At 35.9% G+C, this 17358-nt stretch overlaps 2 protein-coding genes across 3 annotated transcripts in view; one reads left to right on the top strand and one right to left on the bottom strand.

The window, feature by feature from the left end:
• LOC107083545 (sialic acid-binding Ig-like lectin 14) overlaps positions 1-7666 on the bottom strand; it is a 23267-nt gene extending 15601 nt beyond the window's left edge. Inside the window, exons 1-4 of the mRNA XM_015372864.1 lie at positions 7660-7666; positions 6849-6902; positions 5354-5695; positions 2633-2953 (exon numbers count right to left, since the gene is read on the bottom strand). Coding sequence (XP_015228350.1) covers positions 2633-2953; positions 5354-5695; positions 6849-6902; positions 7660-7666 — 724 coding nt within the window. The remainder of the gene's footprint in view (positions 1-2632; positions 2954-5353; positions 5696-6848; positions 6903-7659) is intronic.
• Positions 7667-8829: 1163 nt separating this feature from the next.
• LOC107083537 (sialic acid-binding Ig-like lectin 5) lies at positions 8830-17014 on the top strand. 2 transcript variants are annotated; one of them, XM_015372856.1, is made up of 8 exons: positions 8830-8972; positions 9198-9602; positions 10432-10743; positions 13198-13458; positions 13529-13813; positions 13977-14091; positions 14729-14795; positions 15488-17014. In XM_015372856.1, the coding sequence occupies exons 1-8, from the start codon at positions 8912-8914 to the stop codon at positions 15875-15877; spliced, it is 1896 nt and encodes a 631-aa protein (XP_015228342.1). In that variant the 5' UTR covers positions 8830-8911; the 3' UTR covers positions 15878-17014. The 2 variants fall into 2 exon arrangements, with proteins under 2 accessions (XP_015228342.1, XP_015228341.1); XM_015372855.1 differs by having other exon boundaries at positions 13974-14091.
• The last annotated feature ends 344 nt before the right edge of the window (positions 17015-17358 follow it).

The following is a 17358-nucleotide window of genomic DNA, read 5'->3' as shown; positions in this document are numbered from 1 at the left end:
TTTACAAGCCTGTACTTTGTTACTTTTACTTGAGTAAAGAAGTTTAATCAGTACTTCCACTTTTACCAGAGTATTTTTTAACACAAGTATCAATAACATTGGAAGGTATGTGTTTCCATCTTTGCTGGAAGCTAATATCAAATTATTTTGACTGATTCTACAAGAACAGCAACAATACAGAGTTAAACAGGATAACCAGGAAATTTAAATCAGTTTATCTTTTAGGCATTGCTTTGGACATTGAAATAAATTATATACAAAAATAATACTTAAAGGTATAGTGGACAATCCTCTCCTACATGCCAGTTTTGGTGGCATGCTCGTTTCTCACTGCGTATACTAACTTCTAGTGTTTTTGTATCAAGTGAGCTTCGGTTTCTGCCATTCATTGTGTCTCTATTACTCTCACTGCATGCGGTTGATGATTAAAATATGCTCTGGGACTTGCTGTTGCCACAGCAACACATTAGGTCCAAATGCTCTTCCTGATGCAACCGTGAATACGCCACTTCATTTCCGTCAAAGACTGTAAACTTGTCACCATGGAGACATTCAATACAACCAGAATATATTTAGGCGATGCTTTCTAGCATTGGCAGAAGAGAAGGTACAGATGTGCAGTTATCCTGAAACTAACTGCTATTTCTTAGCTTAATTCCAGATAGTTCATTATAACTTTAATAAAGAAACAAAATATCAAACTTTAGTAACCCAAACCAACAGAAGACAGGAACATTAAAATTACAAATAGATAAATAAATCTATCTTCATTCTAATTGTAGTTGTTTTCATCTTATTCTTATCCAGAGATGGTTACTATTTCTATGTGATTTAAACAGATTTTCTTTCATGGGAGACATGCTCTTTAACTTTCTTTGCATCTATAACAGTGAATTTAGTTCAAATATCCGTGATTCTTGTAGACACGTCATCGTCGTTGGACAATCACGTCATACTCTGGCGATGTATCAAGTTTTTGCAGAGACACATAAGTTGGATCAACTTCAGCGGGTTTTATCTTTCTTCTTGAGTTCCTTCAAAGAAAGATTTTGTCAAAAATGTACAACCTATATTTTTGGACAGTAAATATACAACAAGACTTACCAAAGGACCAAAATTTGGATCATACACAAAACATTTACACCAAGTGAAACACCAGCAACGACCCAGGGAAGCACTCCATAGCCAGAATCACAATGATTCATAGGGTTAACTGTAAAATTACAGAAACACTGGTGAATTGAAATGAATTGCAATTAAGAATATCAAGATTTAAACTGCACTTTAAAAAAAGACAATTTATCTATTGTATTTTATTTCTGAAAATGTTATAAGAAGTTATTTTAACATAGACTTCTTCTGTCAGTTAATGTTTCTGATATGTTGCTGTACAAATGTAGCGTCCAGTTCCTTCTGCAGTTACGTTAATGCTGGAAAAAGAGAAATGTCCACTTCTTTTTCTCTTGTAGCTAGATTAATATGCTGTTATCCTCTGTCCTTAAAATACAGTCCTGAAGATCCAAGGACATTGTCCAAAATCAGCTCAGACTATCTTGATCCCTGTGGTTCTATGATACAGTATATGATAGGTTTTCTAATATCTGGGGACATAGTTTGTTCAATAAGATAACATTTATGTGGCTAAATAAAGTTTAAGAGGTTAATTTGTGTTGAATTCAAATTTACCCAATTGCATAACATTTCCTTAGGAACATTGTGTGACACAACAGTTCTACAAACATTTCACTGTTACATTAACTTCCTCCTTCAGGGATGTTCAGATGTTTTGCTGTGCTGAAATCAAGTCCAGCCTCCTCTGCTTCGCCCTCATGCTACTAGGAAATGTTTAATATTTAACATGCTTTAAATGTTGACTTTATCAAAACATCTAAATTTGAGTAAAAGTAAGTAAGTTAAGGTTATTTATATAGCACTTTTTACAGACATTTATGTCACCAAGTGCTTCACAAACTTGCAGAATTAAAAGATAAAACAGAACAAAACATCATAATAAAATAATAATAGTCATAAGAAAATGGTTGATGCACTGGAGTTGTTAAAAAGCTTTGCAATAGAAATAGGTTTTGAGCTTGCTCTTAAAAGCATCCACAGAATCAAAGGGGTAAAAGGTCACTCAAATAATCATCAGGAGCTTTTGCCACCACCTCGGCCTTATCAGGGTTGAACTGCAGGGAGTAAGCGCCAATCCAATTTTTGAATCTCAGTTGTCATACATTCTATTATGATATGTTTTCTTTGTGAGTGAATGTGCTCAATGTAAAACTCCTCATGTAGCATAGTTTTAGCTGTACTTTGTAAATATATGGAGAAAAAAAGTCTATAATGTATAAGCTATGAAATTATATTTGGCTATCCTATTATAAATCAAAGCATTTGAAAAAGGGAAAGATTACTTTATTTGAGAAAGTAATGTTATCTGCAGCTGTAATTTGAGGAAACACTTCATGTCAGTCTCTGTCCCGGTTATTTTTATTTGATCCTCTTCTGTGAGATGAATACTATAAATTACTTGACATTCAAGCACCAATATAAATAGGTGCATTTTCTGGGCAAATGTTTCAAGATGTAATTATAAAAATCTTTAATAAGATTTTTTGAATAAGGTACTTACAGTTTACATTAAGTGTTGCAGTCTCCTCTGTGGTTTTTCCTCCTATGAAACTGACCTTACAGCTTATATCAGTGTTGTGGTTTTCAACTGAAGGTTTAAAGGTCAGAGTTGAGCTGTGACTCTGTGCGACAGCAGTCAGATTCTCAGTTGTTGAAGCAGTAATGTTTCCTGGGATGTGAGAGCTGTTCTCTGCTTTTCTTCTCCACATCCAAGTGAATATAGGAGGAGACCCAGAGCAGAAACCAGGAGCAGTGCAGGTCAGAGTGACCTGCTGTCCATCAGTCAGAGGAGGAATCTTTAATTCTGCCTTTTGGTTAAGATCTGATGGAAACACATTTCATTGTTGAAATCCTCCAAAAAATGCATACTGCATGCAAAAGCTATGCATCTTATTTGCACAAATCTAGCATTGCTTTGATAGATAATTATTCTGTGAAAGTCTAATAACATCATGTCAAACATTAGAGCATTCTTATAGCTTATTAGCTTCACACATAAGAGGAGGTGCACCCAAAGAGAGATGCCATGCTGTGTCGACATTTTGGAGCCGAAAGAGGACAAACTTGTGGGCCTTATATGTTTTACCTTAATCTAAAAATGTCTTGTTGGTTGCCGAATAGTTAAAAACAAGCAAAAATAACTGTAAATCTTTCTACTTCACTTTCTGTTGCAATGGAGGAACATCCATACTTTATTTTGAGAAGAAGAAACAAATCAAAAAGAAAAAGTAGGAGTGGACTTTAAAACGGACGCTGGCATTGCAGACTTTCCGCTGGACAGGTGAGGTAATTCAACATAACAGTGAAGTTTATTTTGTCCTTATGTTAGAAACAAGGTAGAGACAGCTAGTTTGTTAGCATACACTGAATGAGCTCTTATGCTACAGTTGTTAGCTGCTGCTAAGATGTCACTCAACGGCTTTCTAAAGGCCTTGCAGGCCTAAAGGGGAGGCACAAGTCTGTCATTTGTAATTCATTCAGAGCACTATTAGATGGAGATAAATCTTAAATAATAAATCTGACTGGAAAGATTTAATAATTGTGTTGTGCCATATGCCATGATCATGGTTTTGGACATTGGGAACCAGTGTACATATTTTATCTTGACATGATGACCAGAGAAGAGGGCGCAGATTTGGTGAATAACAGCTGGGGGACCTCTGCGGCCCCCCCCTTTCAGCCAAAGCAGTCAGAGGCAAGTCACATGACAACCCACAGAGGTGTGACTTCCCAGCCCCCTCTCTGTGAGGACAACAAAACCACAGAGGACACAGGATTCTTTCTCTCTTTGCCTCCTCTACCTTGCCCACGAAGCTGGGATCCACTGCGGCAGGATCTTCAGCAAGAATGGAGATCTGGGCTCAATAAGACCCAGATCTCCAGAATCATCAAAGATAAGTCATCATGGACCTTTCAGAACCAAACTGCTGCAAAGCAGACCTTTTGCAACACATTTCTCTTGAGTTTCAGAACTTATAGAGCCACTGAAACAAAGAGGACCCTTGCTGTGTGCCACTAAGACATAGAGAGTCTGCCTTGCTGTTGGCCTGATTGCTGAGCTGTTACTGGATGAAACTCAAGCCTTCCAAATGGAAATGGACAAAAAGGTTTGCAGGACCGGCATGATTAGTGACAGAACAAACAATATGTCTTTTGATGATGTTGATCATTTCATGTGTTTACTGATAAGTAACAACAAAGCAAACAGGATAGATCACATGCTACGCAATGCTACAGGAATATGTTGTGAGCTATTGTTGAAGTTTGGACATGCTTCATTTCACTAAGGGTTTAAACACTGATATAACATTAGTGTTCATGTGTTCCTCATATGCTCATTACAAGTCGATTACCAGGTATTACCAAGAGTCATGTAGTGGAATCCTGAAGTCTGTAGTGGAATCCTGAATAATTTGACTAAAGGTTTTTGGGTCTTGAATAAGCAAATGATTTAATAAATCATTAGTTGGCCAAATAAAGTTTTATACACCTCATGGATTTGCATTGTGAATTGGTCTGAAAACATTCCAATTTCTTTAAATTAGTAAAAAGCGAATTTGATCATATCCCAAATTCTTCCAGAAAAACTTTGGTTTCAAACACAGAATCAATCTTAAACTGTAATATGCTTTTCAACCATCTTCCCCTTCCTCTTTGTACATAGTAGTTTAGATTAGTTGAGTTTCACTAGTCTTTAGTGAAGAGTTTTAAACTGAAACATGTTTGACTTGAAACTGAATGATTTTTGTTAATAAACTCTTATATTCTGAACAGAAGTTGAGGTGAATTTATTCCATGTATATGCAGAATTAACTGTTTGACCATGATTGTTGCTCGAATCACTCTTTCATTTATTGTTCTAACACACAACTAGTGTTCATACACAAAATATATAACAAATAATATCTGATTAAATAAGATATTTACCACCCCTACCGGGGAGGGCAATAGACATCTTCAAGTATCAGAAATGTAAATTCCCAGCTGGCTGGGAATTTAATTGAATATAAATCCACAACATTAATGTGGCATCCAACCCAGATGAGCATTGAACATAAAATCACAACAACTGTAGATGTTTTTTATATTAAAAAACAAAAGGAAAGGTTAGTTCCGACAATTATCTACAATTACAAATATCTAGAGGTAAAAAAAAATATCAACAATAACGTTTTTCTTTACATCTAGACATCTGATCATGCAAATCTGTGCTGTTTCTTACCTGTTACAGAGAGTAGTAGTTTTGCAACAGTAAATGTAAATTTATCCTTTTCTCCTTCTCCTTCAACTCTGAGCTGATAATATCCAGAATCAGACACTCTGAGATCATTGACTATGATGCTGCAGTTCTTCTGAGTCACATCAGGTTCCAGCAGTGATACTCGACCTTTGAACCCAGACTGAACGTTTGAACTCCTCTTGTCAGAATTAAAGACAGTGTCAGAAACTCTACATATTTCCTTGTGGTATTCACATTTATACCAAATAATGTATTTGGGTTCAAAGCGAGATGTGAAAGAGCATGGTATCACAGCACAGAGTCCAGCCTCTGCTGTTATGTTTTCAAAATTAACACAGTAACCTAGATGTTGACAGAATTGTTCTCCCCATCCTAATGCACCTGTTGATAAACAAGAAAAGTACTAAGTTAGTGAGCTTTGTTTTGGTGGCTACAATGACATCTTCTGCTTTTAAAAAGCTCTTTTTCAGTCAATATCTACACAAAGAGGTGATTATATAATGTTATTGTTGTTAGAGAGGTGGCAGCCTAGTGGATAGGAATCCTGAGGTTCTGAGTTCGAGCCCCACTCCCACAGTCCGCCAGTCTGGCTCTCTGAGCAAGACCCTTAAAGCCACACTGGGCACCCTGTGATGGCAGCCCAATACTCCCCAAGAGAATAGGTTAAATGCAGAGGTAAATTTCTCCAATGTGAGATCAATAAAGTTCAGTTATTATTATTGTTAGGATCACTAAATACAAAAGCAAATGACACATTACCTTTGTTAGTAGAGAGAGAAACTGTTAACCAGATGAAAACCAACATCCTGATTTGATGTATGAAACATCCACTTCATTTCCAACAGGGAGGAAACTGGTGCAGAAGTCAGCGAGAAATTCTGAATCAGAGCAATGTTCAGACCCGACATCATAAAATACAATACAAGATTTTCATCCTGTACACACATCATGAAAAATATAGACAGACCTGACTTTCAACTAGATGTGACTTTAGATTTTTTCAATTAAGACAAATATGACAAGAATTTATATGCTGCACAGTTTTGCTACTTTCTTAAGCTGAAGTCATAATTTTGCTTAATTCAACCAAAATATCCTGAGCTTCTTCATTTATTTTTTTTACCTACTAAGCTAAATTCTGTTTGGCAATCTGATGAGTGCTAAAACTAGAGTTATTAAAGATCTTAATTACCTTTTGGCTGTTCTCCTTTCTGCTCGTCTTCTGTGACTTTCTCTACTGAAGTCTAAACTGTTTCCTTCTCTGTATAGGATCTTCCTTTTTTATGCAATAAGGAATTTGTAACTTTTTAAGCACGTAACCAGCCTGGAAAGTGGAGCTCAATGTCCAAAATTAACTACATGGTTTATGACATAACACTTTATAAAAAAGACAATATTTTAAAAGAGCCTGAAAAGAGAAATAGGGGTATGGGGGGTTGGGGTGAAGAGTGAGCATCTTTTCAAAACAGAAATTTTTTCTTTATGCTCAAAGCATGGATAGGTTTTATTCTCCTTTCCTTTGTTGTTAGCGCTTTAAGAAAGGCAACAAGCTATACTATGAATATTATTTATAATGATCATTATATACCATTATTGTATTGTAAATAATGATCATCCTTTCCTCAATTTTCTTAGCTTTGAATGTCATTTTTCTCTTATGGCCGCCATCAAACTCCCTGTAGTACAAAAAATCTGCTCATTTTAATAGGTGCAATCAAATCGTTTTGCACATCTTTACATTTACTCTGCTATATTTTGCAACCCGCCTACTTATTGCACATACAAAAAAATAAAAATAAATGCAATTTAGCGGGTCGCATTTGGAATCTTTAAAGATGCTCTGCATGGGCTGCTCTTCTCAAAAACTTGTTCATGTAACTTGTGAGGGTCAACTCCATTGCAGAGTGAGCAATATGAGCAAAAGCATTGCTTTACAGCAATTAGAGGCCCCTACACAAGAGCCAGCTAAGATAAAATCTGTGATCTGTGTTTGTGGTGTGGAGGCTGCAGCGCCTCGGACTGGAAGAAAGAAGAGTAGTGAGAACAGCAGAGAAGATCATCAGGGCTCCTCTTCCCTCCATAAAAGACATTTCATCCCAGCGCAGCTTGTACCCAGTCCGTAACATTATTAATGACCCCTCACACCCCCACCATGAACTGTTCTCCTTGCTGTCATCTACTGTAGGAAGAGGCTTTGCAGCATTCGATGCAGGTCCAGCAGATTCTGCAACAGTTTCTTCCCCACTGCCATTAGACTGTTGAAAAAAACTCTAAATTATGTCACCAACTCTGCATCACACCGACAACGCCAAACCAAATTACTGAATATTTGCACAATTTATATTAATGATCTGAACTTCCATATCAATGCCTTTTTTGGCACCATGTCTTTTCTCCCACGCCGTTCACATTTAGTCACTGCTGCACTTTATGAAATGGAAATGTTCTGAAAGCTGTGCAAAAGAAATTTCATTTCGTATACGAAATGACAGGTTGTCTAAGACTAAGTCTTAAGGATCCACTCGCTCCTGGCTTAGGAAAACAGAGTACTGTGCTTTTATGTATTTTTGCCAAGGTTTCCATTATCATAGAAAAATGTCAATAGATTTGGCGCTAGACAATTTAAATTAGGGCACAAGAGAGGACTGAAAAGTCAGTAAATATAGCGATAAAAGCACTAAGTTGGCAACAGTGGATCTGGAAGTTGCATGTCTAGCGCTCTCCTTGTGGCTAAAAGTTACAGTGTTGTTTTCATGTTATGTCTGCCCATAGTTTAAATATTAACTATAAACATTTAAAAATAAATTAACTTTGGAGGATAAGTATTTGGTTTTTCTTTTATTTATTTTCTAGGAATGCAGTTTATTTCTCTGTTTAAAACTTTGCTCTTCACACGCATGATTATAGGAGGCATGGCTTTTAAAGAGAGGAAAGCAGGAGAAAAAAAGGTAATATTTCAAGATCTCTTGGCTCTCTCTTTGTTTTAGTGATGTTACACATTACAGCTTTAAGAAATCATGCTATCCTTGCAAAAAGGGAATTTTGCTAAAGTGTGGGGAAACACACTTCCTGAAATGTTGCTCAGAGCGGAAACAAGTTAAAAAGAGAAGCAAGGCAGAGGAACCTTAATGAACAAAAGTGATTGGGAAAAGAAAATCCGCATGTAGCAATATTTGATAAATATTGGATTACGTTCTTATAAATAACAATGTGATGACAATTAATTTGCAGTATAATTTGCACAATTTTGAATAGGATACAGACTATGACAGAGATTGCACATACATTTGGCTGAGCTGTAGAAAATATTAGCCTTATTTAGCAGATATCTACGAAACGGGGTGAAAAGTGGGACTGGCCACTCCCCAGGATGAGATGCAGTTACGGTAAAATCTGAGGAGAGAAAACCACATCCTGTATTACTTTGTTTTAGAAATTTATATATGAGGCAAGTTAGAATTCTTGCTTATTCCTTTTCAGCTTTTTCAATGTTGCCTTGATGGCTACACTTTAAAAATGGAGAATATAGCCTGAAGAATCATGTTTGCCCTCTTCTGGACAACAGTGCTTTTCTCTTTGAGGGGCTCTAACACCTATACAGGTAGTTTTTTTTTAATTCTTAGCTATTTAGTCTGTGAAAATATTTGGCTTTTATATTAAATCTATCTTTTTTTTCACTGATAGATGCTTTTCCCTGTGAAATTGATCCTGTTTATGAATTATTTGTTAGAGAAAATGAAAAAAAGAAATTGAAAATACATTACAGGAAATGTAACATTATTGAAAAGTAAAAATCCTTTGTTGTGTTTTTCCTTTATATTAACAGCTGAATCATCCTTGGGAAGACCATTCTGTATCAATGGATACTGCATTACTCTTAGTGAGGGAGTAATAACAGCCGAGGCTGGACTCTGTGTTGTGATACCATGTTCCTTCAGCACTGCTTCTGGGTTTACACCAAAAAATATTGTCTGGTTCAAATGTGAACCACAGAAAAGAAAATGTTCGGAATCTGATATAATATTTCACACAAACCGCAACAAAGTTCAGCCAGAATACTTAGGACGGGTTGTGCAGTTGGATCCTGATGTGAGTCGGAGGAACTGTAGCATCTTAATCAATGACCTAACCTCATTTGATTCTGGATCATATCGGCTAAGAGTTAATGGTCTTTACAATGATAAACCAGATGGATTTGCACTCCCTCAAACCACAACCATCTCTGTTAACGGTAAGAAATGTAACTAACAAATGTGACTTCAGTTATAAAACTCATGTATAAATATATAATGTTTTTTGGCTTACTCGTAAGTTTTAAGATTTAATTTTTGAAAAGTTCACAACTAACTATTATGTTAATTGACGTCTGTGTGCAGATTGCAGAAACTGCATCAGTATCTAATTAACGCACAGTTATTGCCACATTGCAGGGTCCGCCAAAGGCAGAAGCAAACAAAGCGATTGCTTAAGGCCCCAGAGCAAAAGTCCAATTGATTGTTTTTTTCTATATATAATTATATCTATATGATTATAGCATCAAAACACATTTCTCATGATAGAATTGAGAATTTCTTTCATCAATATATATTTAATTATACATAAATTATTACTGGTACACAGATGAGCAATAACCAGTTTAAACCATTCTGAGACAAACCTATTTTATTAAAATTTATTTGATCATAATTCATTCATTCATGTATTATATTTTATTTTTGCACATTGTTGCTGCAGCTGGGAAGAAAAATATTAAGCCACATAACAGTTTTATTGTAAATAAACTACATTATTTTTTATTTTATTGCTTTTAGTGATAATCAATGCTACTAATAAGACAGTACTGCCATAGCTGCACTGAGTCTGTAGTAGGTGTGTCAGTGATTTGATCATTAGACTCTTGATTGAAGGATTTAATATCAGTTGTAGAAATATAGGACCCCAAATTAAAATTTTGCTTAGTGTCCAATTGAGACTTGAGACAATCCTTGTTATGTCATTGGGAAATTGTTTATCCTGTTAATCTCCCCTGGTTTTTGTTTATTGAACTATGTATTCAGCAGATCTAAAGCAGAAGCCCACTGTGATAAATCTCCCACTAACTGAGGGACAACCGGCCACTTTCAGCTGCACTGCCCCTGGTTTCTGCTCCGGTTCTCCTCCGGATATCAGCTGGATTTGGGGAGAAACTGATACCAACGTCACAGCAAACAACACTGATTTAAAAACTGAGAATCTGACTGAAGTCACACAGAGACACAGCTCTACTCTGACCTTGAACCCTTCAGCTAAACACCACAACAGCAATATAACCTGTAAGGTCAGCTTCAAAGATAGCATAACTACAGAGGAGACTGTGAATCTGAAAGTAAACTGTGAGTACTTCAATATTTGAAAAGATGTTGATTTTCTGGAATTTCTCATGTATGAATTGCAAGTAATATAAAGGCAACAATATGTTTAACTTATGCTTATTCAAATATGTGTAAAACCTGATCTACAGTATTTAAAGTACTCCAAATGTTTGATCGTTCAAACTGAAGAAAGCTAATTATATGTGAAAAGTGTCCTACAAGGAGTTTCTTCTTTTAAATATTTGAAAACAATAATTGTACATGTCACACCCTGTGTGGAAAGGCATAGCATAACAATGTTTTAGATTCACACCCTGAATCATTTTTGTATAGTTCACCACCAGGTGGCATATGAGAATTAGGCTGGGCTCTGATGTGTGGGTAAGGACATGTTGTATGCAGCTCCTGTGCCTAAACTAAGGCTTATTGCAGATAGTTCTCATTGAAGCTCCTCCGTCCTGTTCCCAACTCCTGTCTATTGATCTTTCATGAAGTCAACAGTAGGAATATGGAGGACCAAAACCAACATAATCAAAACTATATGCAAAAATAAAACACTTTTTGCATAGGTTCTGGCTTGGAAATACAAATCTGAATCTATACAAAATTGGGGGGAAAAAATGAGGGAAAGTAATTTAGAGGCATGTGATGCAGAAATATCTATCTAAACGATAGGTAGAAGATGAAGTCTTAAGACACCACCCCTCCTCATTTGCATATCGATGTAGAAATGCATACAAAATTATAATAAATACACACATAAACAAATAAGTAAGTAAAAGGATGAATGGATAAATAAATGAATACAAATAATTCTGGGTGTGCATTCATTTATTTTTGCATTTATTATTAATTATGTCAGTTTTGGTCCTTCATAAAGGGAACTCTGTCTTGGGTAGGAAAGGTGCTCATGACTGCTCTGCTGAATCTGGACAGCCTTCAGTTTGTCAGATTAAGACTACAGCCAGAAAAAAACGGCCAAAAATTTTTTTGCAAACAACTGAAGCTCTCCATTATAAACCCCAAATTATATTAAGGTTTTAATCTGTATAGATCACACAGAGTGCATGAGGAGAAATAATGTATATTTTTTGAACCCCATGTGGGAAGCCTTGGCTCTATGGGTATCGATCCAGGTGGCCATAAATAAAATAATTACAGTATCAAAAGTACTTATTTCTAATCTTAAATCACCAGAGAATGCTGAACTACATTGCATAAAAATTATAGACATATTCCCTGAGAGAAGTGGATGTGTTTTACATTCTCTCCAATAAATTGCTTGTCAGGCATCATCATTGGACCTGCTGAGAGCAGTCTGGTTAAACATGATTACACCATTTTTATCTGTATTTTAGATGTGTCTTTCTTAAAGTAATGCACTATATGGCATAAAAAAAAAAAAACAACAAAATGAAAACATGAAACTCTAACCTCTCAAAACCCGTTTTAAAGCGTTTACAAATAATAACTCAGAATGCATGAAAATTACACTTGTAAAATGTTTACCAATATACACATGTTAGACATTGTTGGAAAGTGCAGATTCTCCACAATTCAACCACCTAGTTCATTTTACGGACATAGCACACACCAAAGCACAATTATAGCAGCATGTTGAAATGTAGCATGACAAAGCAGCCACAACAAGCAAGCATGTCCTTATAACTGCTGTTAAAAAAAGACCTGTTATTTTTGAGAATAAAAAAAAACAACAACTTTAAGTCATGTTTGAACTGATGCAGCTTGGCTTGATGCAGCTTGGGTGTTTTACTCACCCAATTTTCATGTATATATTCAGAAACCAGAAGGTGTTAGCTTTCAAATAATGTATCACACATGTAATTTGGGCTTACAGTTCCTCAGTTATTTGCTTTTCCATTTGGGTATGTAAAATAGCGAATTTCCCAGAAATGATGTGAATATTAAGAGGCTAAATGACTAAAATTATATAAAAATCCAAAACCGATTGAATTGAGCTGCTGGAAGAGGAGCCATTTCAGACTCATTTTAAAGACAGATTGGATACAGACAAGTGCAAAAACAGAAAGGATGTAAATGCATTTCATTCTCACAATTACTAACATTTTAAACGGTGAAGTTTAGTATGCTTTTTTATAATTTGGAAGAGAAAAAAATATTAGACATGTTATGGTTGGGCATGTGTAAATGAGCTGATGGAGCAGATCATGCTACTGATGCAGATCATGTAGTGACACTGCTAGCCCTATTTGAACAGCACTTATCACCCTAAGGTTGCTAAAAAAGCTGAAGAACCCTCTTGCTGTGTGTCTGCTTCAAACATAACACACTCCTGTCTATTCTCTAGAAAGGATAAACCTCTGTTTCCTTTTATTTGCACTTGATTATAAGGTAATATGGTCACTGCTACCATTATAAATGTTATAGACTAAATATAAATGTTTGGTTTATTTTAGAAACTTGATGGTTTAAAGGCACTATTCTCTTCCATAGATAAAAGAAAACCTCAGATCACTGGATATACCACTGTGAAGACAGGAGATGCTTTGAATTTGAGCTGCAATGTTGAAAGCTTCCCTCCATCACTTGTTGTATGGACTAAACATTCACCAAGTGGATTTTACTTCCTAAATGACACTGGATCAGCAACACTAGTCCTGTCAAATGTGACAGCTGAGGATTCTGGTCAATATGTCTGCACAGCGACTCACTTGGGCGTCACAGAGTCTGTATACACTGAAGTAAAGGTGACTTGTAAGTAAAGTTAAATATTGAGTTCTCATGGTCATTCTTTATTTAACACTCATGAATCATATGTTTTAAGGGTTTTCCAAGATCCTGGAGGGTTCTGGATGTGTGCTTCAGTCAGAGCTCCTAACCTGTGTTTGCATCAGTGAGGGGTTTCCTCCACCCACCATATCATGGCCGCAGCTGAAGAACCATACCGAGTACTCTGTCCTTAACACAGTGTCAAACTACACTGTCAACACCACGCTCACCATATACAGTAAAACCTTCAATTATAGCAGTGTTGAATGCCACAGTAGCCATGAAAATGGAGAAGCAAAAGAAAAGCTCACAGTCGAACAAGACTTCTCAGAAAAAGAAGGTAAATTTTTCCAGCTGAGGACTTCTGCTTCCTATGAAATCTTCTTCCACATTTTTAATTTCTACCTGTAACCATTGCAGCCACTTACAAACAACAATTCTATATGAATGATGATAGTTGAGCTTGAAACTGTTTTCTCTTTCTCTCGTTTTTCCCTAAGCAGCCATTAAATCCAAAACAATTTTAGGAACAGTTCACTGGCTTGAAGTCACTGTTTCCTTCCTGATTGGGGTTCTGCTTTCAGCTGCCATTTGTTGTTTGGCTGCACGATGCAACAGGTACATTGTTGTACTTTAAAATAATTTTGGTGTCATACATGTTTACAAATTTTTTGTACATATTCAGATAAAGACCAATTTTTTGCCACATTTGGAGAAGATGGATGGATGGATGGATGGATGGATGGATGGATGGATGGATGGATGGATGGATGGATGGATGGATGGATGGATGGATGGATGGATGGATGTTAGGTGTGTGTAGGTGTGCAAATTTATAGAGATCAGAGTGAGGACCATTTTTCCAATTTGACCATCACAATGAGGACTAGTTGTAGTAAAGTGAGGACATTTTGCTGGTCCTCACACGTTTTTTTATCAATAGTTAGGTTTAGTAAGGCCAAGGTGTCAACTGGGAGAGGGTTAGAGTGAGGTAGGCATTGGTAATGGTTAGGTTTGGGTTTAATGTTAGGGTTAGGGCATAAAAAAGGTTGAAAATGGCTGAAAATCAATGGAAGTCCATGGAAATCAACACATGGTCTTCACTACAAATCGCAGGAGAAACATTTGCTGGTGTGTGTGCATGCCATTCATGAGACAAATGCTAAATCCATCTTCATCTTCGCACTTCAGTTATTCAGACAGGTTAATTTGTCTTCCCAGATTGTTGCTGCTTTAAAAACATATTTCTCCTCAGGAAACAACAGAAGAACTCTGAGAAACTGGAGGAAACAATGAAGATGATCTCTCAGGCAGATCCACTGGTATCTATCTTTGCAAATCTTAATTTAATAATGTCTTTTCAGTTAACGTAATCTGAAAATTAACTTAGGGGACTCATGAATCAGTTTGTGGTAATCCAAATGGGACATAAAGTAAATAATACACTAAGCTGTTTCTATTAATATTTGATATATCCCCTTTTTATAAAAGCACAATGTTTGAATATGTGATCATGGCTCAACAGCTGCGTTAGGCTATGGATTTACATCAATATTAGGGACTGTAATATAAACTTAGTTGCTCTCTTTTGGTTCTAACAATCATATGTTACCTTTGTACAAGAAACAACATGACATTATCAGTGGTTGTACATAAGGTAATGGCTGTGAAACAGATGCTCTTTAAAAGGGATGACATAACTTATAATCTAAAGTAAAATTAAGGTTTGACATGAAACCATGTCTGAACACTCACAGCCTTTTTAGAACTTAGAAAATGTTTGTAGGTAAATATAAGAAAAAGGAAGCAGTTATTTTGACTTCAGTCAATGTAGTAAGGGCTCTGCGTGTGTAATAACAGTCATATATTAAAGCTGATTAGAAATGCGGCATTAACTGGAGTTACTAAACACTTTAAAATTGCTAATGAATAATATAGTGTTAGTTAACACAAAACGTTGCCTGTTTTCTCATAAATTTGGATTTGACACCCAGTTTCTCCCTGTTCCTGACAGGTCGACGATGTTAAACCAGTTCAGAATAACCTAACCAATGTTCAAGAGGAAACTGAGAATCTTGCCACGGTTACAGAGAAGTCTTCTTTGGAATTCAGCAGTGGTCCACAAGATGTGCTTTATGCCAGTATTGATTTCTCTAAACTGAAGAGGAATTCAAGAGCGGTAGCAAAGAGAGAGAGCACATTGACAGAATATGCGGAAATTAAACAAGAGTCCAAAGAGCAAAGGAAAGACAGTAGTGAAGATGCAAGTGAAACATTGGAGGACAAAGAGGAGGACCTGATAACAAAGCAAGATGAGGAAATAACCCAGTGTGTCTCAGAGGGGGAAGGAGGAGAAGTGGAGGCAGTTTACTCCACTGTGAAAGATATTTTAGAGGAGGTCTAAGAACTTTGCTAATTAAAATAATAAATACTATATTATTCTGTTGCTTGTTACCTTTCTGGAGAGCTTTTCTATGGCTTGCAGGCCTGGCAGACAGCTGCTGTGCTGTCCTCACCTCTGGGACATTTGTGAAATGAAAGAACTGCTTATTTTGTTATTCTTTTAACAATTATTTGTATTCTTCAGTAAAAAAAGATTAACTTTACTTAAACAATAAAAAGATCGTACAATTTCTGAATTATTAAAATTTTATCAGCTTATAAAGCAAAAATTAAACAAAAAAAATTACTAAGGGTTTGGTTGAATATATTTCAATTAATAAGGTAGTAGGAAGCATAGCTAATTACCTGAATAAATTATAAAGCAATTAAAAACAACTGCTGTTAATGTATAGAAACAGCAGGACAGTTGTTAATATGATCCCTTCTGACCGAGCAGACTTGTCTTAGTTTTATTTTACAGAATATACAAAGTTGGGCTGACTGGATGCTACATTTAGACAACTGTGGTCAGAAAATGTATTCTCCTTTTAATTCCCTTTTACATAAACTGATTTTATGAGGGCTGATTTTACATTATAAAAGCAGTCTTTCAGGCCTTGGAGGCTATGAGGTGTCTAAGGGAGAGGAGTTGTTTGATCTATTAGGGAGTATTTGGGTTAAAAATAATCCTTATAACAAGCTAGACGTTTTCTCAGGGTTTATTCATAAGATTTTACTGTTTTCTCCAACTGTCTGTAATTTTTTTCATTCATTGTGCTCTGGCAACCTTTGCAGCCTTTCCATAGGGTTTAAGTTAGTGAGAGGAACTGTTGTCTAACCAGAATAGGGCAGAACATCGACCTGGAAGGTTTACTGTCTTGCTCTCTCTTTGCAAAAAGGATAATAAAATGCTGACTGAGTGAATTACCATCTATCTCCTTTAACTGGATTGCATAATTGAATACTTTTTCCCCACAACAGTCCCTTTCATCAGTGTAGCTGCACCTATCACCTAATAGAGTCACCATGCCATGTCATCATGTATATTTTCAGTAAAAAATCAAAAAACATACTGTTACATTTATTCATAGCAATCTCTGTGTCTTTTCTAGCTTATCTGAGGGTTCCTGAGTCTACCCCAATGTTTAATTACCTTCAACCAAACTTCCATTAAAAGTTTTATCCCAAATGAATGACCTCTAGGCCTCTTTTTTCAGTAAACCTTTAAACTTAATTTGTTGTGGCGTGATCATGTTACTAATATATATCAAACAAGCAGAACAGTTCAATTAACATTTTTCTTCATCAATATAGTTCAGTCATCATGATGGGGTTTTAATTCCGTTAGTATGTGAGGGTCGAGATTTAGTGAACCACAAGCATTAATTTATTACCAACATACTAATAAACAAATAGGAAAGGTGTAAACGTATGCTAATCCAGATATTTACACTATTTAAATTAAACTCTGTGTGAATAAACAATTGTAATTTTGAAGGAACA

The sequence above is a fragment of the Cyprinodon variegatus genome, unplaced genomic scaffold (genome assembly GCF_000732505.1).
Source record: "Cyprinodon variegatus isolate N-32 unplaced genomic scaffold, C_variegatus-1.0 Scaffold77, whole genome shotgun sequence".
In the NCBI taxonomy this organism is placed as follows: Eukaryota; Metazoa; Chordata; class Actinopteri; order Cyprinodontiformes; family Cyprinodontidae; genus Cyprinodon; species Cyprinodon variegatus.
Note: the sequence above shows the minus strand (reverse complement) of the source record. Positions and strands in the feature narration are given on the sequence as shown.